This window comes from Conger conger, chromosome 8, assembly GCF_963514075.1.
Source record: "Conger conger chromosome 8, fConCon1.1, whole genome shotgun sequence".
Lineage (NCBI taxonomy): Eukaryota > Metazoa > Chordata > Actinopteri > Anguilliformes > Congridae > Conger > Conger conger.
In genome coordinates this window covers 54,806,651-54,834,485 of record NC_083767.1, presented here as the reverse complement: position 1 = coordinate 54,834,485, position 27,835 = coordinate 54,806,651, and the positions used below count along the sequence as shown (strand labels likewise).

At 47.3% G+C, this 27,835-nt stretch overlaps 1 protein-coding gene across 5 annotated transcripts; it reads left to right on the top strand.

Annotated features, from left to right (window-relative positions):
• The first annotated feature begins 341 nt into the window (after positions 1–341).
• ninj2 (ninjurin 2) lies at positions 342–27,422 on the top strand. 5 transcript variants are annotated; one of them, XM_061252735.1, is made up of 4 exons: positions 342–497; positions 25,114–25,330; positions 26,208–26,396; positions 27,030–27,422. In XM_061252735.1, the coding sequence occupies exons 1-3, from the start codon at positions 465–467 to the stop codon at positions 26,357–26,359; spliced, it is 402 nt and encodes a 133-aa protein (XP_061108719.1). In that variant the 5' UTR covers positions 342–464; the 3' UTR covers positions 26,360–26,396; positions 27,030–27,422. The 5 variants fall into 5 exon arrangements, with proteins under 5 accessions (XP_061108719.1, XP_061108720.1, XP_061108724.1 ...); XM_061252736.1 differs by having other exon boundaries at positions 343–497; positions 25,117–25,330; XM_061252740.1 differs by lacking the exon at positions 342–497 and adding an exon at positions 22,750–22,803.
• Positions 27,423–27,835: the final 413 nt, after the last annotated feature.

Here is a 27,835-nt window from a genome sequence, read left to right as displayed (position 1 = left end):
GTCAACCCTGCAAATGCAAATGGAGCATGCGACCACATGAGAGTGAATCTTGTGTAGGGACCTTGAACACATGAAGCATTTTACGCTACAGTAGGGGCCATCAATGCTAAATGCAAAGCTTTATAATCTTTGTGCTATTTATAAATGGAATTCAGTGTGCTTGCTGGATTTGGTTTACCATTTGGCATAAATAGCTTTTTTTTTTGGTCACACCATTTCGTCCCACTCCAAGTGCTGTCATGACGGACTGCAAGTATGAAAAAAAAGGAGAAATGAATAGCACACTTGTTTCTCAGACTGTCCCTTGCCTAGCGCTCTGAATTTCTCTGGGTTTTTTTTGGCCATTTTTTTTTTTTTTTGCTTGCTTGCTAACTTTCTGCCAGGCCACAGACGGCGGAGGTAGTGGAAAAGACGCTGCTGCCCTCACTGTAAGCTGCACACGCGACACACAGCCATCGGCCACCATGCCGTCGACAAGGGGACGCGCCGAACTGCAGGTACACAACAAAGAGCTGTGGGATCTTTTGGAAGGGGTGGGGTAGGGTGTGTGTGTGTGTATGTGGGGTTTTCGCTTGTCTGGAATGTGTTAGCTTCTCCCTCCTACTGCCTTTTACTCTCTCTCTCTCCCTCAGTCTCTCTCTCTCACTCTCTCCCTCTCAGTCTCTCACTCTCTCACTCTCTCTCTCAGTCTCTCACTCTCTCTCACTCTCTCTCTCAATCTCTCTCACTCTCTCTCTCCCTCTCCCTCTCTCTCTTTCCCCCTGTTAGTTTTGACACTCCATAGCAGTATTTCCCGTCCTGTTTGGAGGAGACGATCAGAGGGTCATTAGGTGTCTCCGTGTGTGTACCTCTCTCGCAATGTGTATTGCGTCCATCAGATATCAATTAGCGATGGGCTGCAAAGATCAGAAGGAGCTTTAATGTACCCGGGGGTCAACACAGCGTATACTTACCAACCAATTACAGGGGCTGTAGGGATTTTAGCAACGTTCAGCTAGCTGCGGCTTCTCATGACTTGAAAAATGTGAGCAGAGACCAGGGGTGCAGCTGTACCGTACATCACAGTGCGCTGTAGAAAACCTGGGGGGAAGCCTGCTGCAGTGTACCATCTCCCAAAATTAAAGTGCGAGAGGCTTGGGCTCATTAATATTTTCATCATTTATCTATTTTTGGATCTGACCACCGAGTGGAGAATTTAGGCTCAGGCCAAAGCTGGGGATCTAAGCCATGGACTTTGTTTATTGGAGACTCTCTAAACTAACTTCTAAGCTCAAATTTCATATTTTTTCGATTTTTTTCTCTGTTGTGTTTACATTGGTGATGTAGACCAGCCATGAATCTTGAGAAGGCAGTAAAATAACTGTGAATATTTGGCTAATATATATGTCCATACATACTGTACATATTTTTTGTTGAGGTGACAGTTTCATGTTTCCTCCCATCCTTTGACCAAAAGCAATGCTGAGGCACAATTCTGACTTTAAGAGCAGTGGCCCTGCGCATTTCTATCCCTGGTATTTTGGTATTCCCTCACAAGAATCCTGTCAATATACCCCTGGTATTCATCCAGTGAGATGGCTGCTTCTTTTTTTTTTATTTCGGGCCATCTGTCTCGCACATGTGGAATCAAATAACACTGTTCTGAAGTGCAATTTTTCATCCGGGCGCACGTGATGACAATAAGCTCTCTCTCACAATAAGCTGGGGTGCGATGACAGCAGAGCGCTCTGCCTTCAGCGGCACTGGAGGAGACGCTTTAGCCGCCACCGGCTCGTAGATGAGCCGGGTGAGTATTCAGAGACGGTGCCAGCAGAAGCATTGCCGTCCCAGTTCCGTTTTGAAGTTTTATTTTCGAATTTTTTCCCCTTTTCCTCCCAATTTGGTAGCCAATTGTACCCCATCTGATTCAATTAGAGCTAGTATTAGATACACCACCCACACCCCATCCCTCGGCGGCCCGAAGGAGAGCAACACGCCTTCTTCAAGCCGTCTCACTTTTTGTTGTGCAGCGATCTACTAACCCTGCCAAGTCCCTCCCTCGGGAGCAGCGAGCCAATTATGCTGCTCCACGTGAGCCGGCCAAACTTGGCTTTTGGCAGGACCGAGAATCGAACCCCAGTCCCCGGTGTGCAACTGCAGTGAACTGTAACCACAAGTCCGCTGCGTCTTAGCCTGTTGCGCCACCGCGGCCCTCTGACCGGTGTGTGTTTGAGCTGAGACCATCGGCTGCATTATAGCCCAACCCGGGTGACTGCTTTTACAGGCAAGAGTCTGCTGTGCCACACACACACACACACACACACACGTAAACGTGAATACAAGAAAACTGCCTTAAATGTGGAGTTAAAATATATTTACAGTTGTGCTGCGACTGTGTGTGGTTGTATCCGTGCATGCATTTATGTGTGTGTGTGTGTGTGTGTGTATCCAAATATGTGTGTGTGGAGGCTATTAGTACAGAGGCAATATATTGTTGCATCACAAGTGTTCAGCATGGATGTATAAATGAGTGGCTCATACATCGCCTGGTCAGACCACGAGTGGTCACTAGAGAGCGAGGAGACCAATGAGACGAGCCGGCTTTTTCCCATCATCCCCCAGCCAGGCTGGGCGGTTGCTGAGACTCGATCGCCCAGTGGCAGGGCTCACACTTCGCTTTGCTTTTGGATCAAGCGCCTTAGCAACACGAGCCCCCCCCCCCCAGGGCTGATACGATTGACCAGCAGGCTGGCGCTCACGATCACTGCAGAAGCCAGTCGGGAGTACTGTATCAGTGCAGGGCATATCCAGTGACACGTGCCCGCTCCGCTAGTCTTCTTTCCCAGCATGCCTCGTTTGTTTGGGAGCAGCTGAAGTACACTGAGGCTGCGCGGGGCGAGACTGCAGCAGCAGGTTCTAATGACCCCTGGGGTCTCCGCCTGGCAGCCCGACTTCCTGCTCATCTGCACCGCAAAACCTTCCACAAGCTCTCCAGTGCTGCTGGCTCCTGGCCCAAACCGTGCTCTGCGCCAGGCCTCAGCAAGGATGCAGTCGTGCAGAGACTGACCCTAGCCTTGCACAACACCCTTTCCTGTTCACAATGTTTTGAACTTGGCTGTAAACACAGACGAGTGTGATTTACAGGGTTACTCTGGGGTTTTTTTTTCTACCGGCGAGTAGCGTGTCATGTGCAGATCTCTATCCCAATCCCACTAGATCTTGCCCAGTGCAGGCCTGCATGGAGGACTGGTGGCAGATAATACTGCACTCTGGAGGAAATGGCCTCAACAGATAAGTGCTTCCAGATGTGCTCTGAGAAATAGATTTATACCATTATATTGCTGTATGTGCAGAGAGGTTATTGCATATGAGTAACTTGGGGGCACACGTGACACATGAGCAATGTTTACAGAGCGAGCATGTCTCTTCTCTCCATCAGGCCACTGCCTATATGAACAGACCAGACCTTATGCAAACGTTTACTTTCTGTATCCTACGTTAATAATAAAAGGGCCGTTCATATGATGCCGGGTCATGAAATAACATCAAGTTAATTAATCTTGAAGCAGAAAGCCAAAGGACACTGTTATTTTTATTTTTTTTAAACCCCTCTGGTGAAGGATAAGCTAATTGAAGCAGAGAGCATGGGGGTCTCCGTTATTTAATAAAAATGGATCAGGACCTGCGGGAGCGCTGACGGTCTCCCCCGGAGACGGTGCAGCGGGATGGTGTTATGATGTCACACTGTGGGAAATTTTACTTCATGAAGTGTTACCATGGCTCCCACAAAATAGCGAGCTCAGGGGAGAGTACACAAGGAGAAGTCTGTTTCATATCCTCCTTCGATTTTTATAGTTCAGCCACGTGCATTGCTGTACAGTTGATATTAATTGGCCGCACAAAAAGGTGCAAAAGTTGCAGTGTTTCTTGCGATGTTTACGCCCAGCTAAAGGTTTAAATGTGTAGTGCAGTACCGTCGTTCCGAAGTACACGAGTCACCAAACGTGTTTCCTTGAGATGAAACCTAATTATGTTTTCAATATTTTGTGGTTTGTGTATGACAGATTGAAATACTATAAACCTATTCTAATCACAAATTGCTTGAGGCGTTATATAAATAATGTGCACTGTGTTGCGTTGGTACGTTCCATAACACAAGTTTCTTGAATTAACATGCTAGCCACAAATGAATGCACAAACGATTAACCCCAGATGAGAAAGACTCCCTCGTCGTTTGCGGTTTGGTCGATGACGCACACTGCAGACAATTTGATAGCCAGGTGTTTTCAGCATTGGACCCATATTGTCATGGTTTCAACCCCCCCAGGATTGGGGTGTAACCAAAAGAAAAATGAATAGACCTTAATACCTAAAACAAAGTCATGTAACATAGTTAAAATACATAAAAGCAAAAACAATGTATACAAGTTCAATTCAGCACAGGGGCTATCCGGTATATGTGGAGGTTTCCTATACAGAGGCTAAAGCACTGTGGGCCTTTGGGAATGAGAGAACAGAATCTTTGTATTTTGCCTTTTTTTTTTAAACCCTCGGTAACATCAACCCAAATAAAGGCAACAGGCCACTACTCCCGATTCTGCCAAACTATTGGAAGAGGTCACACTAGTTCACAGTGTCTGGACATCTGCCAGATGTGTTTGCAATGATCCAGCGTGAAGAGAACAAAATTAACACCCCATAACTCAATTTTCTTGTGCTCATGTCCACTGTCAAGGGTAAATTAAAAAAATAGTTGCTGACAAATTGCTAATAGTTAATGTACAACTTAATGTACACAGTAAAATGTCCAATATTAATTTAACTTTGGTTGGCAAAAGTTCCTTCTAGGAGCTCGAAGTAGAAATTGAGTTTTCCTTTGAGCAGGAAAACATTAGCGCAAAAGTTGAGGAATAGAGGCGATTGGAATGAGCCCCTTGTTAGTGTGAGTCCGGTCTCGGCCATTAGCTGGCTATCTGCAGCTGGACTCGATCAGGGTCACAGGGGCGTACGTCAGGCAGAATGTCTCGGGTTACCCTGACATAAGTGCTCCCCGGCTACAGGGGAGACACAGGTTCCTCATTTTCATCAGTCAGGAATGTTCCTGTTCTCCACCGAGAGCCGGAGCACTGTGCAGAGGATCCGAAGAAAGAAATAGATAGGAAAAATAATAAAATAAAATATTATTTTATAATAATATATTTCCACAATAATATTTCAAATAAGAGGCAAGCTACTAATTTTCACTTTTGTATTAGCTTGTGTTTGTATTTGCATGTGCATGTGACAGCGCTCCATCCTTGCTTTAAATGATCAAATATAGTCTGCTCTATTTTCTGCAATGGCCCTCAGAGATTAGGACTGAACATTATATGTTGTTTGACTTAATATTCCAAATCGATTTGTAATCCAACACACTTAGTACAATTGCTGAAAATATTATTTATGCTGCTACTTATTAATGTGCAAGATAGGTAACAGTTCAGCTTAAAAACAGGCTAACGCGCAGTATATTAATGGGAATCACGTTCGTTTCAATGATAAATGATCACAAAAGTGTTTTTAAGTGTTCAAAAGTGGATGTAGTATTCTAGTATGTATATACTAATTCCTCAAATGCGTTAAAATAGAACTAAGAATGAATTGTTGTCATTTATCTGGCAGTGGTTTCAAGAAAAATCTAATTTTAGAATGCGAGAGCTTCTGTTTTTGTTTTGCTATTTGCATTTATTTATTTATTTATTTATTTTACCCGACGTGGGGGGCGGACCGTTCCCAGCGCTGGGAGGGGTTTGGAGGCTTGCCGGTTTCGGTTTCCTCCCCTCCTCATTTCTGGGAATTTCAGGTCTTTACTTGCAATGTACAGAACACAGTGAGCCCCTGTGCCCGCAGCACTTATGCGGCCTGTTCGTACAGGAGGGGCCGGCGTGGAGGGGCCCCGGCGGGGGCCGCGGCTGATGCGATTAGCCAGGCTAATCATTTCTGTGCGTTTCTTCTACTTTAGAGGAGGGAGAAGTGGGCTGTAGGAAAAAAAAAAAGAAAAAGAAAAAAAGATGTATGGGTCAGGGACCTTCGCTCCCTCCGGACCTGTGTTCCGACAGGCGCCTGGCGCTGATGTGTCCCAGGGTTGTCCTCGGTGGACGGATTTTGGGCTGCCCGGCGCTGACCCCGGCTGACCTCCCTCTGGGGGGCGGAGAGGGGTGAGACACGTGCCCGGACCGGCGGCAGGGGGGCTGTGAGTTAATGCTTTATTAAAGACCTTACCCATGAGCCCCTTCGGTGGGGCCACCTCGTGCCTGTGCACGTGTGGCGTGTGTGCAGGAAACACGCCGTACCAGCCCGACACGCTGAGGACATGGCTGCTTATCTCGGGGCTCGCTGTACTGTGTGTGCCATAATAACAATCCATGGAGAAACAAGTTGAAGAGCGACCGTGAAAGACAAACAACTTCGCATCTCCGAACGGCATTATATCAGGACGGCCCTTAAGACCCCGCCGCAGATCAAACGGGCAGAGTCGCATTCTTGTCTCGAATTTTGTCTTTCACGAGACGTCTGAAGGCAAAGCCTTAGCCACGCCACGTTCTTTGAACCTTCAGAGTTATGCGATATGACATTTGAAGGAGAGAAGGTGGGGAATAATCATTTCTGAGGCTGCAGAGCTGCCATTATCTTTGTCCTGCATGAGCGATGTTTCACACAAGGGGGGATGCGGGCGTTGGCAGGCCGGCGTGCTTCGGGGGCAGAACCGTGGCAAAACAGGCCATTGGTAATGTACAGGTTGTCTCCCCGTTACATAACCAGCATTTTAGTTATGTAACTGGGCAGATGTGGTTCTCGCTGACACGGGTTTCCTGGAGTGAGTCAACAGAGCTGTTGAGCCTGCCGGACCCCGGGGCCTGTGATAGGAGCTGGCCTCTCATGTGGGGAAGGAAGGGGCGGCCAGCACTGCCCGAAAAAACCCAGGGGGACCTGGGTGGCACAGGCCAGGAACCAGCCCCCCCCTGCCACCCTTCCACCGGAGGAAATACCCACTCCGTCAGGAAGGCCCCATGACTGCCCCGAACCTCTTTAGAAAGTGTGCAAGGTGAGGCCAGGCTGTCCGCAACTGTACTCATTCACCAACCCGTAGAGGAGCCAAGCATTTTTTCATTACCAAGTTGATGTCCTGTGTGCTTTTACACTGGTCACCCTAGACTACAGCTGTGGTTTGTAGCTCACCAATGACCACTGGAAACTGCAGAGATTAGTCACATAGTGTCCAGCACCATGTCAACATCCTCAAAAGGGATATAGTTCCTGTATGTGCTGGCATTTAGACAATGAACCAACACACTGAAAGTATTTACGGATACGAGCAGTGGATGTGTTCATCAACAGAGGATGTGATCAGTAAATATTAAAATAGTAAAATATTTCAGAATTGAAATTTGAATTTCGCAATTTCACATAGAGAGGCTTGTACTGTGAATGATTTATTTTCAGAGTGCTCTGCCATTGGCTGAGAGAGCTGTGCAAGAGGGGGAGATCATATCTGTGTAATTTACTTGTCTCTGGCTGTGTTCATAATATTAATAATTCACTCTACTACAAAGCAAACACAACAGTGCATGTTTGGTGTGAGACTGTAGCGCTGCTTGAAGGGGGTTGGGGGGGTGGGGGGGTGGGGGGTAGGGGGTATATGTGCGCACAAGCTGAAGCTCATGGGGGTCTGTGCTGATCTTACTGTGTTATTGGACACATGCTTGACTGAGCGCATAGTAGAACATCATAAGTCACAGTCCGTTGGTGACCTTTCACACACACACACACACACACAAAAAAGCACATACCCATAAGAAGATGTGTGCACACACACAAGCACCATACAAGCACAGCACACATACACACACACACACACACACACAAACAAACACATGCATGCACACGCGCACACACACACGCGCACACACACACACGCACGCACACACACACTCACACACACATCTGTGCATGTGCATTTACACATGCTCACACATGGACGCACACACACTCACACACCCATACAAACACATTTGTGCATGCACATGTACACACACACAGACAAACACACACACAAGCACAGATACACACCACACACACACACAAACACACACACAAGCACAGATACACACACACACACACACAAGCACAGATACACACACACAAACACACACAGACACACACTCCAGGCATTACTGGAAGAGAGCACCAGAGCTGACCTACAGGGGCACACATGCACCCCCCACACAGCTCCAATTTCACAATCCAGGGGAGGATTTTGTACGGATCTCAAAAAGGAAGAGGTTTTTAAGAGTGGAAACACTCAGCTTAAAATGGAAACATTTTGGATGTCAAAAGTCTTAAGGAGTGCTTTTGTTCTAAGGCGCCAAGTCTTATCTTTCAGATAAAACCTGAAATCAAGGTTTTGGTTCATTGTGCTTATTAAGGATCGCATGACGTGAGAGAGCAAGGTCCTCAGCGCCCTGGCCAAACTCCAAACCTTGAGTTTTAATCCCTTCAGAAATCTCCGTTTCTCAATCTGGCCATCAACTCATCCCCCAGCCTTGCCGCAGAAGTTAAATGATTGCCTCTCCGTCTGAACCGGTGCGGGGGGAGAATCTTTGCGCTAAATTCCCCGCGGCCCACGGGTGCGACAGTGAATCGACCCCCCCGTCAGCGCTTTGAATCGAACGTACATTAATTCGCCTGTGCGGAACGCGGAGCAGACCGGTGCATCCATCTTGGTGTGTTATAAAAACATGAAATCGCGAGCCAAATGCAGTGTGGGGGCCATGACATCGACGGGGTCCTGTTGTGTGAAAAATCAGAGTTACAGCTTTCCCCGTTCAAAACAAGCACCTCCCGCAGAGAGGTGAGGGATCACGGCAACAGGGCCGTGTAGATGTACAGCTGCCTCACAGCCCGTGCGCTCACCCCTGGCTCCTATCTGCCCTCAGTCACGCTCAGAGGCAGGAAGGGCCCGCTCTGTCCTCAGCACCTGGGGGCAGACAGAGCCGGGGGGTAACATCTGCTGGCATAACTCTTACGCACAAATACGCCCTCGGACACGGAGACACGCTGGGATTTGGCATCGAAATCTGACCAGACGGGGCAACAATTGAATCCTCTCTCCTCTGTCTATGAGGGCTGACCGCGTGGCCACATGACCCGGCTCCGTTTGTGCTCGTGCTCAGTGTTGCTCAGTGTGGCTCAGTGTTGCTCAGTGTTGCTCAGTGTGGCTCAGTGTTGCTCAGTATTGTTCAGTGTATCTCAGTGTATCTCAGTGTGTCTCAGTGTGTCTCAGTGTTGCTCAGTGTATCTCAGTGTTGCTCAGTGTGGCTCAGTGTGGCACAGTGTATCTCAGTGTTGTTCAGTGTGGCTCAGTGTTGCTCAGTGTTGCTCAGTGTATCTCAGTGTGGCTCAGTGTTGCTCAGTGTAGCTCAGTGTATCTCAGTGTTGCTCAGTGTGTCTCAGTGTGGCACAGTGTATCTCAGTGTATCTCAGTGTGGCTCAGTGTGGCTCAGTGTATCTCAGTGTATCTCAGTGTGGCGTTGCTCAGTGTGTCTCAGTTTGTGCTCGTGCTCAGTGTTGCTCAGTGTGGCTCAGTGTTGCTCAGTGTTGCTCAGTGTGGCTCAGTGTTGCTCAGTATTGTTCAGTGTATCTCAGTGTATCTCAGTGTGTCTCAGTGTGTCTCAGTGTTGCTCAGTGTATCTCAGTGTTTCTCAGTGTGGCTCAGTGTGGCACAGTGTATCTCAGTGTTGTTCAGTGTGGCTCAGTGTTGCTCAGTGTTGCTCAGTGTTGCTCAGTGTATCTCAGTGTGGCTCAGTGTTGCTCAGTGTAGCTCAGTGTATCTCAGTGTTGCTCAGTGTGTCTCAGTGTGGCACAGTGTATCTCAGTGTATCTCAGTGTGGCTCAGTGTGGCTCAGTGTATCTCAGTGTATCTCAGTGTGGCGTTGCTCAGTGTGTCTCAGTGTGTCTCAGTGTTGCTCAGTGTGGCTCAGTATAGCTCAGTGTATCTCAGTGTTGCTCAGTGTGTTTCAGTATTGTTCAGTGTATCTCAGTGTGGCTCAGTGTAGCTCAGTGTTGCTCAGTGTGGCTTAGTGTAGCTCAGTGTTGCTCAGTGTAGCTCAGTGTTGCTCAGTGTGGCTCAGTGTTGCTCAGTGTGGCTCAGTGTTGCTCAGTATTGTTCAGTGTATCTCAGTGTATCTCAGTGTGTCTCAGTGTGTCTCAGTGTTGCTCAGTGTATCTCAGTGTTGCTCAGTGTGGCTCAGTGTGGCACAGTGTATCTCAGTGTTGTTCAGTGTGGCTCAGTGTTGCTCAGTGTTGCTCAGTGTATCTCAGTGTGGCTCAGTGTTGCTCAGTGTAGCTCAGTGTATCTCAGTGTGGCACAGTGTATCTCAGTGTATCTCAGTGTGGCTCAGTGTGGCTCAGTGTATCTCAGTGTATCTCAGTGTGGCGTTGCTCAGTGTGTCTCAGTTTGTGCTCGTGCTCAGTGTTGCTCAGTGTGGCTCAGTGTTGCTCAGTGTTGCTCAGTGTGGCTCAGTGTTGCTCAGTATTGTTCAGTGTATCTCAGTGTATCTCAGTGTGTCTCAGTGTGTCTCAGTGTTGCTCAGTGTATCTCAGTGTTGCTCAGTGTGGCTCAGTGTGGCACAGTGTATCTCAGTGTTGTTCAGTGTGGCTCAGTGTTGCTCAGTGTTGCTCAGTGTTGCTCAGTGTATCTCAGTGTGGCTCAGTGTTGCTCAGTGTAGCTCAGTGTATCTCAGTGTTGCTCAGTGTGTCTCAGTGTGGCACAGTGTATCTCAGTGTATCTCAGTGTGGCTCAGTGTGGCTCAGTGTATCTCAGTGTATCTCAGTGTGGCATTGCTCAGTGTGTCTCAGTGTGTCTCAGTGTTGCTCAGTGTGGCTCAGTATAGCTCAGTGTATCTCAGTGTTGCTCAGTGTGTTTCAGTATTGTTCAGTGTATCTCAGTGTGGCTCAGTGTAGCTCAGTGTGGCTCAGTGTGGCTTAGTGTAGCTCAGTGTTGCTCAGTGTAGCTCAGTGTTGCTCAGTGTGGCTCAGTGTGGCTCAGTGTGGCTCAGTATTGTTCAGTGTTGCTCAGTGTGTCTCAGTGTCTCTCAGTGTTGCTCAGTGTGGCTCAGTATAGCTCAGTGTAGCTCAGTGTATCTCAGTGTTGCTCAGTGTGTCTCAGTGTGGCACAGTGCATCTCAGTGTATCTCAGTATTGTTCAGTGTATCTCAGTGTGGCTCAGTGTAGCTCAGTGTGGCTCAGTGTATCTCAGTGTGGCACAGTGTATCTCAGTGTATCTCAGTATTGTTCAGTGTATCTCAGTGTGGCTCAGCGTAGCTCAGTGTTGCTCAGTGTGGCTCAGTGTAGCTCAGTGTTGCTCAGTGTGGCTCAGTGTGGCTCGGTGTTGCTCAGTGTGTCTCTGTGTGGCTCATTGTTGCTCAGTGAGTCTCAGTGTGTCTCAGCGTGGCTGAGTGTTGCTCAGTGTGGCTTAGTGTGGCTCAGTGTGGCTCATTGTTGCTCAGTGTGGCTCAGTGTGTCTCAGTGTTGCTCAGTGTTGCTCAGTGTGTCTCAGTGCGTCTCAGTGTGTCTCCGTGTGGCACAGCGTGGCTCAGTGTTGCTCAGTGTGGCTCAGCGTGGCTCCTCCCCCTCCCTTCCGGCTGGTGTTTGCAGGGGAAAGTCCCGGCTCCCTTCGCCAGCCTCTCCCAATCCCGTTCCCCTGCTGCACCCGGCTGCTCTGCGGAGAAAGGAATGCGGTCTCGTATTTCGGGAATTTTAATTGTATCCCGAATGAAAAGCATTCCGGGCCCACGGGGGCTGCTGGTGGCTGTGACTCACCCAATCCCCAGACACACACACGCGCACACACACACACACAAGCTTGGCGCAGTCCGAATCCAGGTCACTGTTCGATGTTACCCATGCCAACCCCGCCACACCCCTGTGCTGCAGCTGCTGCCCTGCCACACAAACGCACCCATTCTGCCTTCTGCTGGAAGTTCAGCGCATCTCAGTCACGGGAACGCAGAGGGCATTTTAGACTTACTGTATGATATGGAGTCCAATAACACCATCGATGATTGATGTGAAACAAATTGCTTGACCAATCATTAGTCGTGGTATAGGTTTTGCGTGTGCTAAAAGATTTTGCATGTGCTAAAGGTCTTAGGTAACTCAGGCCTTATATGTGCAGATAGCAGGTGGACTCGCAGACACCCGAATGACCAGCAGGGGTCACTGCTGCGGGATGAGAGGCTATCACCCTGGCTGACTTGAAACCCTCCTGTCCAAAAAAAGCCTGCTACCCATTGAACTCAATGGAGAAATTTAACAACCAAAGAAAACCAAAGATAAATTGATCAATTTATCATGATCTTATGTACACCATTATGTGTAGAATTTGGGGGAAACAATGGTTGTCTAGTTAAATATGCATGTCTATGGTCCAGTTTCAATATGTCACCACAACCAATCATCCATCCATCCATTATCTGAACAGGGTCGCAGGGGGGCTGGAGCCTATCCCAGCATACATTGGGTGAAAGGCAAGAATACACCCTGGACAGGTTGCCAGTCCATCGCAGGGCACACACACCATTCACTCACACACTCATACCTACGGGCAATTCAGACTCTCCAATCAGCCTAACCTGCATGTCTTTGGACTGTGGGAGGAAACCGGAGTACCCGGAGGAAACCCACGCAGACACAGGGAGAACATGCAAACTCCAGCCGACAGGGATTCGAACCCAGGACCTCCTTGCTGTGAGGTGGCAGTGCTACCCACTGCACCATCCGTGCCGCCTCACAACCAATCAGTGCACTGGAAAACCACCTTAACTGGATGAGCCACCCCAGCAGGCCAGACAAATATTTCCTCACATGTGGTTGTAATTTGAATTATGCAATCGCCCAATTTTTCAACTTGGCTAAATAAATAGATGTCATCGCAGTTGAACGTTCCAAACGTCTGAGACAACTGGCACAAATATCTGTGGGGAGCGGCAGCCCTGCTGTGTCTTCTTACTGTCACTGCAATGGCTTGTGAGGGTGTTTCATGCCTTGTGCAGCACACGGAACACTTATTCGAACATTAAATCTGTCTTACGACGACTAGCAACGAAGCCGGGAGATGCGATTACTCGAAGCCACTGCTTCCCCGTTCCCGACAAATGCGCGTTTTTTAAACGGCAGTGTGTGCGAGGGGAAAGCATCTGAAACACCGAGGCGAACGAACACACGGCCGCGCCGTTGTTGCCGTGGGGAGACGCGCTGTTTGTCTAAGCCACACGCGTGACCTCCTCCCGGGCCAGTGGGGATGGTGTGCAGAGCTGACTGCGGAGAGCGTGCAGATCACAATAAGAGCGCACACCGGCCCCCTCTCTCACACAAACACCCCCTCCCGCTCCGCCATTGTGGCTTTTCTGAAGCCATATTTTCACAAGGGGAAGACGAAACAGGCCCCCGCTCCGGAGAGATAGAAGGCTGGTGGGAAGACGGAGCCCGGAAAATGAGAAACCGTAAACAGTCCCAGCTCAACCCCTCCCCACCTCCACCCACCCTGGGCCCGTGTTGCTGCTTTATGTCCTGACGTTTGTGTTTTCGCCTCCTCCTTTGTTTTTGTTTCCAGAGAAAGAGGGGAGGGAGAAAGAGAGTGAGAGAGAGAGAGCGAGGGAGGTGGGCGGGGTCATCTGCTCGCCCGTGTGCCCGGCATGGCCGAGCTGTCTGTCAACAGAGCGGCTGTGGGGGTGGGAGGGGGCATGGTATGCAGGGTGTGTGTGTATGTGGGAGGGAGCTGGGGGGGGGGGGTCAGAAGATCACAGCTGGAGAGGGTCAACCTCAGCACCCTGTCCCCCCTGCCCCCAAAAACAGACAGAGGATGTGGCACCTCCACAGGACGGGCCCCTCCCAAAATGCCCGCGCCGCCCCCACTCCTGGCATGACCTCATGCTGACAAACACAAGAGGGAACAGGGAGGTGAACAATGGCGTCGTTTTATTTGTTCAGAAAGGCCTCTGTTTTCCCTCGATGACACAATGGCGGTAAGCCCTCTGTGGCTGAACGCGAGACACAGAGACACTCAGCTGCCCTCTGTGGCTGAACGCGAGACACAGAGACACTCAGCTGCCCTCTGTGGCTGAACGCGAGACACAGAGACACTCAGCTGCCCTCTGTGGCTGAACGCCAGACACAGAGACACTCAGCTGCCCTCTGTGGCTGAACGCGAGACACAGAGACACTCAGCTGCCCTCTGTGGCTGAATGCGAGACACAGGGACACTCAGCTGCCCTCTGTGGCTGAATGCGAGACACAGAGACACTCAGCTGCCCTCTGCGGCTGAACGCGAGACACAGAGACACTCAGCTGCCCTCTGTGGCTGAACGCGAGACACAGAGACACTCAGCTGCCCTCTGTGCCTGAACGCCAGACACAGAGACACTCAGCTGCCCTCTGTGGCTGAACGCGAGACACAGAGACACTCAGCTGCCCTCTGTGGCTGAACGCAAGACACAGAGACACTCAGCTGCCCTCTGTGGCTGAACGCGAGACACAGAGACACTCAGCTGCCCTCTGTGGCTGAATGCGAGACACAGGGACACTCAGCTGCCCTCTGTGGCTGAACACGAGACACAGAGACACTCAGCTGCCCTCTGTGCCTGAACGCCAGACACAGAGACACTCAGCTGCCCTCTGTGGCTGAACGCGAGACACAGAGACACTCAGCTGCCCCGCTGCAGCCCGGGTCCACAGAGCAGGCCTCGACATCGCCACTCACTCGTCCCTTTCAGTCGCATGAACACAAAGGTCTGTCTGTAGAAACGAAAGTACACACGGTCTTATGGGGTGATCCGGAGAGTCCCCGTGAGTCGTGACAGTCCTGGGCGATCTGATATGCACATTAACGCCTCTTATATTTGTGTGCAGATAGCTACGCTGAAAGATGGAGGCACCATCGCTCAATCTAAGCGTTTTCCACTTTTGCAAAAACCAAGCGCAGTTGTCTGCGTAGTAGTTAGCTGAGTAAGGGCACACATTTCTACTTGTAATGTACTGATTCCAAATGAATCCCTCTGCTCAGATCAAAATGGTTGTGCAGCTTCATCTACGGTACAGGTGGTCTTCCCACAAAAGCCTACATTCCTACATTTTCCTTTATACGCTCTCTTTGTCTTACCTCGGAGAGCATACACCTGTTGAAGGTTTGTTGGGCCTAATCTTCCCAACATCTCCTTTGGCTCAGTGCCCATGGACGTGACCGATGTTTGACTGGCTTTCCGACTGCATTTCCTCGTAAGTGAGGTTGGCCAACAGGAGTAGCGATAGCAGGCCTAGCTCTCATTCAGCTTGAGAGCAAAATAACGAAGATGAAAAAGCAGCCCAAGGCTACGCTGCGCTCTACATGCAGTATAAAGTGCACACATATAAAAAGCATATATGTCTGGAAGGGCGTGCTGGGGCAGCTGCTGGTCTCTTTATTTTGTCCTTCCCTTTCGCCCGCCGACTGAATGGCAGCACAAAAGCTGCATACGATAAAAAGCTGTCCATTGTGTTGATTTCATCCTTATATTTCTACGTGTACATCTGCACGCACAGACACAGACACACTCTCTCTCTCACACACATACACACCCAGGCTTATGAAGATGAAGGTGAAATGTTAAAATGAATTTACAAATTTCACAACATCCCAACATCGGTTATTTGCAAGCTGAACCTGTCACCTGAGCAGCAGTTTGTTGATGGCTCTCAGGTGATGAGCTCCTAGAAAATGATGAACACATTTTTATCACTGACACAGGGACCGCAGGCCAGCCTTGGTGAATGAGATTTTGGAAAGATACAATTTCCCAGGAAAAGGAAAAGAGGAGGAGAGTGAGGAGAGAAAAGAAGGAGTGAGAAAGGGTAGTGAATGACAAGGGTTTTTAAATGTCACTAAATTACAAAAATGTAAATGGAAATGAATGGGAGAGTACAGAGGAATATCCCAAGGGTTTGACAACATACAATCACAATCAGTTCGACTTAATTTGTCATATGTGCATAATACAGACAAGCATTGCGACAATTAAATGCTTACTCGCATAGCAACCCCCGCTAAAATAAAAGATAAAAAACAATCAAACAATATAAAAAATAATAATGCTAATAGATAGATTAGATAAAATTAAGATACATTAAAAAAAACAGCCAGTAAACACAGAACACAAGGTAAGCCTGCTGCTGCAGTGCTTTGGTGCTGTGGAAAGGAGTAGAGGGATGGGAGGGGGAAAGAGAACAGGGGAGAAGGGACAAGAGAGAGAGAGGAGAGAGGGGAGGGGAGAGGAGAGGAGAGAGAGGGGTACCAGAGTGACAGAACAAAGAGAGGAGAGAGAGAGAGGAGAGAGGGGAGGGGAGGGGGAAAGAGAACAGGGGAGAGGAGAGGAGAGAGAGAGGAGCGAGAACAGGGGAGAGGAGAGAAGAGAGAGGGGTACCAGAGTGACAGAACAAAGAGAGGAGAGGAGAGAGAGTAGAGTTTCAGGGCCTCCAGACTCCAGCCGGGGACGTGGGCAGACAGTCCCGGGACAGCTGCGGGCGGCTGCTGGAGCCGTCCTAAAAAGACCTAAAATAAGAGATCTAAAAATAACGTGCCGTGTGACATCCCCAAAAAAAGGGAAGAGGAAGAAGAAGAAGAAGAAGAAGAAGAAGAAGGGTGGCTTCCCAGTTTACTCTCTTTTTCATCAAGCTTTGAGCCAAGAATGGGTGGTTTCTATAGTTTTTGAAAAATAAACAACCGTCATTGACGTCTTTATCCCAAGGTCGGGAGGCAGCTTCAGAGCCTGCCCACGGCAGCCGTACCGCAGCGGAGTGCCGCTGTTGCCCCCTCCTGAAACGTCATTATCTTTATGTTGGGAGTCAAATGCAATTTTAGCATGAACTCCAAAATATGAAGCTTGATGCATTGATCCAGAGCTAGCTAAAAGCTCATTTGAATGTGCAGATATAAGAGTAAAAAAAACTACAGTAGAACATAATTAATTTGAGCTTTTAGGGGGGTTGATATTAAATTCACTCGTTCTCTGCAGTGAGCATACAGACACAACTCGATGCACAGAACACTCATTACATTACATTATTGGCATTTGGCAGACGCTCTTATCCAGAGCGACACGTACAGTTGATTAGACTAAACAGGAGACAATCCTCCCCTGGAGCAATGCAGGGTTCAGGGCCTTGCTCATGGGCCCAACGGCCGTGCGGATCTTATTGTGGTCACACCGGGATTAGAACCACCGCCCTTGCGTCTCCCAGTCCTTTACCTTAACCACTACGCTACAGGCCACCCCTACACATGTGTTTCAGGTACACGGTGACAGCATAGGGCACCGGGAAGGGGGGCTGGGGGTCCTGATTCAGGCCTTCTGGGTGGTTTCTTTTCCCTTTTCATAAGCAGTGGGAATATATGGGCGTGAACAGTTGCTGTCATTACAGTACAATCCAGAGGGATAAACTTCCCTATTTTCAGACTGTGTATGGCGTTGTCAATGACATTTAACTTCTTCACTACTCGCAAGCCTCAGCAGTACTTTCACCGCATAAAACAGGTCAGACGTGTACGCAATTAGCAGAGAGTTCTCCTTATCCTGCTCGGGCTTTTGATTTGCACCACGGCTTTTGAAAGTTTTAATTTTCAGAGTGGCGGATAATCCTTTCTTTCAGAGCTCCGGAGTGCCTGGCTTCCAACCTGACAATGAAAGGAGATAAACCTCATTTTCACAGTGGCCCCCAAATTTCAAAGGGGGGGGGGGGGGGGGGGGGCGGTGCTGAGGTATGTGAGACAGGGGTCAGGAAGCTGGTCTGAACAGTGTCTCATTCACACTCCCTCCCGGGGGGGGGGGGGGGGAGGCAGGCAGGGAAGGCACCTCTGCCGGAGGTGGTCATGTGGTTATGGGCTTTGATGTTAGATGATTCATGGACTATTCACTGTGTTTGCAGGGGGGATTAGGATGGCACTGATCACCCCCTTGACATTGAAGAGAGCCTCTGACTCCCCCATGAACTCATTACAAAGCAGCAGCAATATTTCAGTTGTGAAACTACAAATCATTCGGCAGGCAACCATCAAGAAGGACTAAATAGTGGTAACAGGCCACGGAGTCAAAAAATAAATAGCTTCCGACACAGTTTGTGTGCAGTTTCGTGGTCCTGGAGCCTCCGGTGTTCGTCGGGAGTCTGTCATCGTGCACTTCTGCTGCGTGCTCTCGGCGTAATCTCTGGCTCTCAGGTGCTACGCGAGCCTGACTCCTTGAGGTTATTTGATAGGACGTGTCACTCAGCATACAGTGGGATCCTATAGCCGGCCGATACTTTCCAACCCTGACATTCCCCGTCGCAATTGGCCGAGGCCTTCTGTGAGACAGGGCTGTCAGTATGGGGGCGGGGGGGGGGGGGGGGGGTTAACTAAAAAGTGTTAGCCACTATTTATGTGTGTATTTCTGGTTGACATGGCAACAAGGACACTCAGATGTTCCTGGCCTGTCGGGTTGGTTATCTTGTCGAGTGTCTTGCAGCACTGCTGTCATCGTTTCAAAGTCGTGGGTTGCACAACTCAGGAAGTGTGCGTGGTATGACCCGCACACTCTATTTTCGAAAACAACGCAAAGGCAAGAGACAATTATACAACGACCACAGAGGCAGTGTATGGGGGGGTGGGAGGTTCCCATATGTTGGATGATTCAGGGCCTGCAGAAAATGTAATTGTGCACTAATTGTACGGGGATGCCGTAGCCTGGGGCGGCAGGGAGCCAATGTCAGATCTTTCCATGCAGCCCAAAATCCCTGGCAATGGGAAAGAGATGGAGAGAGACGGAGAGAGAGAGAGAGAGAGAGAGAGAGAGAGAGAGAGCGAGCAAGAGAGAGAGAGAGAGCGAGCAAGAGAGAGAGGGAGCGAGCAAGAGAGAGAGTGAGGGAGCGAGCAAGAGAGAGAGAGAATGGTGAATGATGAAATGATGAAAGGGAGGAAGAGTGAGAGGTAGAGAGGTAGAGAGAAAGAGACCCATCCCCCAGCACAGTGAGGAGAGAGTGACAGCCAGACCTCGGCCTCTGGTTGGAACGCCGGGTCACCAAACGCTGACCCCCGCCATCAACCCACCACCCCAGGGGGGGGTCCGTCATCCCGTCACACAGGGCTGTTTCATAAGCTTTTTATCATTGCCACGGCCGTGTCAAAGGGGAGGTTATTACACAAGAGATAAGTGTTTCCAGTTTGCCGTGATATTTTTACCTCTTGTGGCTCAGTGGCATGGGTGCGTGAATGGAAGCTCGTGTCCAAAAATAAGACTTGGGGGTGAGGTGAGACTGGCTCCTCCAAGACGGTGCATCTGTCACACCGCTCTATGAACAACCCCCCCCCCCCTACTAATTTTCCACCGCCTCCCATGTAGTGGGCTGAATGTGACAGCACATCTTCATCACTGCTTATTAAAAGTCATCTTCATTTGAATAAGCCACAGGCCTCTCACATCCTCTATAATTATCTGACTCCTATATATAGATATAGGGTATAGGAGACTCTATAGAATCAACCCTAGAGCTTTTGTTGGCATTCTTGTGCAAGACCTAATGATGCAATAACACACAGCTGGCCAAAAGACCGGCTGAGAGGACAGTCGTCCAATTACTTTTGTGTGTGTGTGTGTGTGGGGGGGGTCATAGTCATTGTTTCATTTAAAATCCCCAAATCCCATGTGTTCGAGTACAGAGCAAAAGCCAAAACAACAAAAATTGTGTCACTGTCCAAATATTTGCACTGTACGTATATTGTGTGTATATGTATTTACGTACTCTATACAGAGCCCTCCATAATGTTCGGGACAAAGAAAATAGCACCTTTATCCAAACCACTGTGCAATTGATGCTTCTCATTCACCCATTTGTACGCTCACACACACACACACACACCGACAGGGATAGGTTGCCATGCAAGGCACCAACTTGTCAGGAGCAATTGGGACTTAGGTGTCTTGCTCAGGTACACTTCAACACACCCAGGGAAAACTGGCAACCCTCCGACTGCCAGACGACCACTCTCACCTCTTGAGCTAAACCCCTGTACTCCACTATTTTAGATTTGTAATCAAACAATTCACAAATTTCAGATTCTTAGCTTTTATTATCAAAGGGATTGCACGCAAAGGATATGCGACAAAGTACTTTTTACATAAAATTAACATGAATTTTATATTCATATTAAAATGCGCAGAGGCCTGCACTCCAATGCTTAATCAAGGTGAAAGCATCGTGGTGAAACAAAATAGAGAAAACAACAAATCCCATGTTTTTGAAAAAGTTGAAAAAGTGCACTTTAACCACATGCGAATATACTGTATACACTCATAAATGAGTTTTCACTACAAGGCTTAAGTGCAGTTGGAAGGAAATTGTAGGTTATATAACAGACCTGACCTGTGGGCTTTTCTGTCATTCCACTAATAGGTCTGACCCTCAGTGTACCTCGTCTGAACCAATGACCATTTCTGAAATGTTCCAGCATTTAATTTATGTTAAGCTGACAGACTTATGTCCATTTCCCAGGGTCCTTCCTGTCTAGCTCACGTGTGTTCCACACTGCTTCCCCTAACCCCCCATCCCCTGGTCTTTCTCCCAATTTCACTGTTTGTTTTTTTTGCATGTCAAGCAGCATCGTATTTTGTGAAAACATCCATAAATATTATATACTGTAACAGTAAAATAAACAAACAAAAAAATAAAAAAATGTATATATATGTAATAATTATTCAAAAATACACAGGGGGGTGGAACCTGTCTTTAAATTGCTTTTAGTTCAGAACATGAATTTTAAAACATTAATATGCTAATAACTGTAAAATCTGTTAAAACACAAGATTACACAACATGCTGCTGAAAAGAAGAGAAAAAAAAAGTTTAATGAACACCCCTCCCCTTAAACAAAAAAAATTTAACGTATATATTTGGAAATACAAATGCATTGAACAGTTGTCTGCACAAAACGCGCAATTTAGGTATGGAAAATGCAAAATGTTGAGCAGGAGTCCGTTTGACTGTTTGCAGTAGTTTTTCATTCAGTCAAATCAGCGGGGCAATTATACTTCACGTATTGGAGAGACATGTCGATGCTTATGTAATGGCAAGTCTTCTAAATGTAGGGGAAAGGGCGGCCCCGCCCACCCCCGCTGCCTTTCAGTGACGACACAACCGCGGTCTCATCGCTGTGGTCAGCCACCTCACAGAAAGACTGCTCTCAGTTCTGCTCCCCCCCCCCTGGAGTGAGTGGGCCTGCCGGCAGAGCGAGAGGCCTGTCAGCTCCGCGGTATGTTCCAGGCAGCCGCGGGCTCCAGCCGAGCCCGCCTGGGATCGCTGCGGTTCTGCTGCGGAGGGGCTCGGCACAGGCACGGCGAAAAAGAGCAGAAAAAGGCTTCTTGTCTGAGAGAACCCTCCTCGCCCGTCCCCATTCGTCATTGGACGGCGGAGCAGCCAATGCAGAGGCGGGGAGGTTGACTTCCTGTGTAGCTGATACATGGGCCCCTTTGGTAAAATATTCCGGGCCTCTCCCATGGTGTTTATTTAAAAAAGAAATAATCCTGGCCTTAAAGAAAAACAATACTGTAGTGCGTGCGGTATTTGGACGTCTGCCAAAGTCATCCTCGAAGTAGAACCTGATTTATGGTAGTACTTCAGGGTTCCTGACTTCTACCAAAGGACACATTATAGAAAGACAAACCTTCATATTGACAAGACTCGGATTGCAGCATAGATTTCCCCTGTAGATTATGAACTCGCTGATGAAGACAACAGACACCTTAAAAAGTCCCTGGGGACACAGATTATGCACTTTGGCGTGTACATTTATGAGAGGTGGCTACAATGAGAATATTTAACTGCTATCTGCTCTCTGCCCTCTGACTGCCGGTGATCACACAAAGGCGTGGACGCAGCTAAACAAGGTTACACTTGGATTGGTGAGCCGCGTGTTGTTTGCTCTGTACATAATGCAGACCTTTAATAAAATAGAATTTCACAGTGATGAATTATTTTGCAAAAATGTGGGATAGGAGTGCTTCGAAAAGCTTCGAGCCTCAGATAACATGTAGGCGTATCTATCAGAAAACAAACAACTGTAACATTACATAAGTGACAGACAAGGAGCTTATGATACTGTAATTGATCCAGTTCAAAAGGCTTATTCAGTTCCAGTCCATTGCGCTGTTCCGGCAAAAGAGAAAATACTTACTGACCTGCACTACCCTCTTCTGCCAGGAACTTGAAACTTTAGCTAAGAGGCGGTTGCAGGAGTCATATTGCTGTGGGGTACTGCCCTCTGCTGTCCATATCCGACATTACATCAATAGTTTACAGATCCCAAAATTTAGAACAAATCATTACTTTTTATTCCACGTTGTATTTCACTGCATAATCACTATGTCTGTAACTCACAAAATATGCCGCACATATTTTATTTAGACGGTAATATGCATACGGTAATCTCTAAAAGTGGATGACGCAAAGCAGGTATGCAGTTAACTGCACCGGAGGGAGTGTTCTGATTTGGAACGTATGTGCAGCCAGTAAGTTACACTACGGGTCAACTGCAGTCTGTCCGGCTGGAGTTGGATCAGAGAACAGCATTACAACTGGAACAGGTATCCAATTCTGTGAAAGACGGATTACCCTGGTGTAGAACACAGCTTTCGCCATTTTTTAAATGGCCACGCTCCCAGCTGTTTCAAAACACGTCTTGAGCTGGTCAAACCATGTTGAGCACGGAGCTGGCTCCGCGGCCTAGAGGTAAACCTGAGCTTCAAACACCGCCGAATCACCCTGCACTGTACACCACGTGTTTAATTTAGCCTCCCAATCCCATGAACAAATGGGATTCATATGCAAAGATACACTATTGAATCTCACTTCGACTTCTTCACTACTCCAAGCACAAATGTGCAACAAAAAAAAGCCTCCTCTATTTCTCTCACGTGCTGTTTTTCATGTCCCTACTGCTCCCTTTTGGAAACTAGACAAAGGGGTCGCCTTGCTAGGCCGTTGCGGCCCTCCCCACTCGCCTGTCTTGGGACATTGAAAAAGCACGGCGTACGCAGCTGAACCCCTCCATTGTTGAGGCCGACCAGGAGGAGCACCGTGTGAAAAAGGCCCCCGGGTATCGCACGGTTGCCTGGTGCCTGCCGGTCGACTGCTGCAACCGGGCTCATGTTACGGTCACGTGGCCTCCCTTTGGCGACAGCACACATTTTGCAGTCTCATGGGGGGCGCTCTTTGCTCACATGTCGGCTACTGCGGTGCGTAACCTTATAGGGCTGCGTTCGAATATAAGTTTATGTGGTTCAGATTCTTTTGCAATGTTTCCATTGCGTCCACGCTCAATTTCGTTTGAAACATTTAAGGGACGTAGAAGGGGAAGATCAGAGGGGAAATAAATCATATTAACGTGTAAGCTTATCTTCCTTTATTTAACATTTAAATAAACATTTAGTATTTGTTATTATCTTTCCATCGCCACAAGCTATTTGTTCACACGATTACACATATCACGTAGCTCTTTCGCAGGCTACTTGTCATTCTGATTTACATTTACAAAAATCGTTCTTTACTTATCTCTTTAGATTGTAGCAACTTTCCTGTTTTCAATTGTTTTCAATTACTCGCTAAAGGTGAATCATTCCGGGTCTTATAGCCTAAAATCGCTTCCTCAAGGGATGGCATCGTGTCCATTTCCGTGGAGGTCGCTGAAGGAGGCAATGGGGGGTGGATCACATTTCCTTCCTTCATTTATTGAACAAATCCAAACCTCGACAGCAACGTTCCCTTTCATGCATGAGTGATGCATTTTTAGAGTATACATACAATAAAATGCTGAAGGGATCCCTTTCAAGTGCTTTGCTTTAACAAGCCACAGTGCCCTGCAAAATACGTTTTTAGTAGCATACGGACTTCGTAGCACTTATTCTCCCTCAGATTTTGTTGAATGTGGTGCCACCTACTGTTCAGTTATGCAGGCCGAAATTCAGTACGTTTTTGACTAATTTGTTTTTATGCGCATGACAAACACTGAGAGGCAATTTCTAAAACAAACACCGAGTTGATATGTTACATGTTAACCTGGCGTACCCACGACTATGATCGATCTCTCAGGACATAATGAACAGCTGTGCTCAAATAATAAATTCCTTCTTTTATCGCTGCCCTTCACCGAAAAATTCTCCAAAATCTGCTGTTGGACAATGAGTGCATGAACCTGTGGCAACATGTTACTTTACTTTGTTTGGTGGATCATTTTGTGGAGAGAAACGCTAAACTGCGAGAGTAATACAAAGAGCATCACAAACAAGTAAGTGGCATGATGCCAAATAAGCCTGTGGCGCTGGGGTCCCCTGATATACAGGCAATTCTCAGAACAAACAAACATCATGTCCAAGATCAGCCCTAACTTGGCTGCAAACAATTTACTTCACCAGCTTTTATTATGATCTCTTACCAACCCTTCACAGGGCACGGGAACACTGAAACCGCAGACATCAGAGAAACAGAGAAAATAAACAAAAAAACACAACTGAAGAGCAGCCGGGAAACAAACGATTTGTAAGACCGTTTTTCTTTTAATGTTCCGACTGTCAAAACCTGTCCAGGGACGACAGAAGAGCTTTGAATAAAACAGTATGTTTGAAATTGCCCAAAAATATAAATAATCCTGTCAGTTGCTGAGGGTTCTCCTGTGACTGGAGTCTCGTTTTCAAATTCGGCACATCAATGAACTTCCTCTCTGTCTCTACCTCTGTTGCTCCCACTGTCGCCCTCTCACAGTTCAGTTCGGGTTTTCTTTATGGACTCGACTGCACATTGTAAGGTATTTTCAAAGAAAACGGTTTAACCCCAAAAGATTAACGTCAGCCTATAAACAAACATTAATGTTGCTGTCTGTCCCTACTCCCGTGAAACAGACTGTTGTTTTTTCTCAATTATTTTCTTGAACATTTGTAAGGCATATTTCAATTGAATCAAAATGTTTACCTTTATCTGTTTTAGAAGAAAAAGTACATCTCTCTCATTTGTATTATCAACACCCCCCTCCCCCCCTCTCTACAGCAGGAGCGAGCTGGCCTCATCAACATGAACCAGTATGCCACCAAGAAGAGTGTGGCGGAAAGCATGTTGGATGTGGCTCTCCTGATGGCCAACGCCTCACAGCTGAAGGCAGTGCTTGAACAGGGGCCTGATTTCAAATATTACATCACTCTGGTGGTGCTGATTGGGGTCTCCCTGCTCTTCCAGGTCATCGCAGGGGCTCTCTTCATCCTCATGGGTAAGCGTCACAGAGATCAATTAACACGGATTCTCCGGAACAGTGGTCTCACTCCTGGTCCTTTTAAGTTGAATTAAGGACTTAATAACAACAAAGGGCAACACACCCTGCGGCCCACAACGACCAGGAGTGAGGACCACTGCTCTAGAACAACCACACAACTACCTCAATATTTTATCGCAAGTTCCTGAAGGTTTCTGAGGCTGAAACCGTACAGTTGGAAGCACAAATGACAGGGAATAACCAAGGACAACACTTCAGAAATGGATGTTTTGACCTTTGGTACTTCTTCTTCATTAATATTAATGAACTGCAGCATAACACCAGGAATGCTGGCTACCGACTGGGATCTGTTGTAGTTAGGAAATAGGACAGGAGCAATGCAAGAGCTGACTAGTTTGCTGATCCCATGAATTTGTGAGGCTCCTGACAATCACTTACCATCCAGTGGAATATGTATCTCCCCTTCTGGAATCACAGTATATTGTGGACTTGCTTCAGTTCATGCTATTGCCTGAATATTGTCCAAAACAAAAGGTTAATCAAGTTAACAGTTCAGTGAAGTGTATAGTTAAAAGAAAAAGTTACATGGAGAAAATAGAGGTTATATATTGTGCTTAAAGGTACAATAGGTAAGATGTTTGTGTTATGCATTTGACGGGCCGGCACTCTGTACCAAACCATCTATAGCTGTACAATAATTCAATTTCTTGAAAATTGGTTTCAATTGCCACAGCCAATGGCGTTTCAACTTCAGCACGTTCACAGAGAAGGGGATGGGATAAACAGTGTTGTGGTTTGAGCGTATTTGTTGCTGTGATTCCTCTCCTAAATTACCTATTGTAACTTTCAGTGCATCTGTCTGCTTGTTTTTAAGCTCGGAAGGACATCAACGAAGCTGCCAACCAGAGGAGGCTCGACGTAATAAACAACGTGGCGACGGGGCTGGTCTTTATTACCGTCGTCATCAACATCTTCATAACTGCTTTCGGGGTGCAAAAGACCGGGCTGTACCCCAAACCCAAGTGACCACACAAGCACATGCAGCATTAAACACAATATACAGGTATATCGCATTATTTTATTCAGAAGCTGTTAACAATGAGACCATAACTGTAGCCCTTAGAAATTATATCAGCAACACTGAACTAGCGTTAATAGAATTCAGAAATATAATTAAGTCTAACAACATGGTACAGTTTGCGTGTGCATGCCCTGTTGACCAGGTGGGGAAAAAGGGCAGGATTCTACATTCACTCCTTAATAATTATTGATTCAATAGAGTACAAAGCTGTGGTTTCTAAACCTGAGTGTACCACTCAGAAGGTTTGTCAAGCACTTCATGAGTGAGGGCAAATATAGTAACACATAAGCTCAGGTATGAAATTAAAGTTTTGCCACAACAGTGCGTGTAACAGGTGCAGTGATCAGTTCCACCGGTGTGTAGACACCATGTTTCATGTGTTATTTCACAACCAACCTCGACCCCTGCCATAACCCAGTAGTGGGCCTGGCCCACAGTAATAAAGCTACGTATGTAAAGACCAAGTACAATCATAGAGGGAGAGCAAAGAGAGTATGTGTCCTTATTTCGGAAAGAAAACAGGGAAAGTATACAAACATTTTGTGTTTTGTCAATGACATACCGATAATACAGTAATTACAAACTGTATTGACTTGACTTTTCACCCTTTTTCAGGTGAAGCCCATTGAGGGTGATGGCTGAATTAAGAGTATACACTGATCATGTACAATACATCCTGCTATCCAGTTTTTATACTTCTCCTACTTTGCCTCATAAAGGAGATAAATGCCAGTTTTACATTTTCCTCAAACTTAATTTATTTGACTTCCGTATATATAAGAGAACACGTGTCTTGATTTCTTCTGCTGTTCATGTTAATTCAAGTAAACTGCCATTTCAACAACTGTAAAACATGAATTTCATAAGTATGTATGTGTTTTCGCATTCAAATATTTTAATCTCTATCATTGTCCATGCAAAGTGACATTATAATAGAAAGTGTACTTAATACCCCATTATTATTGCAAATATTTGAGCTGAAATAAAACTTTTAAAAAAACCCACAAAGGGATCCCTGGATTCTGTGATGGTGTGGTGGCTTCTGGTAATGCTAATCACAAAATGGACGTTCACATTATCCTGGATTCGCCTATTCCTCGATGTCCTTGCACATTTTGTGCATATTTCTATGTACTGGAGTTACAGGACACAGTTACAGGGGCGGCCTGTAGCGTAGTGGTTAAGGTACATGACTGGGACACGCAAGGTCGGTGGTCTGATCCCCGGTGTAGCCACAATAAGATCTGCACAGCTGTTGGACCCTTGAGCAAGGCCCTCAACCCTGCATTGCTCCAGGGGAGGATTGTCTCCTGCTTAGTCTAATCAACTGTACGTCACTCTGGATAAGAGTGCCAAATGCCATGTAATGTAATTGGTCTGGAAAGGGGATGGAGATTTTACATGTAGCCCTTGTGTCACGA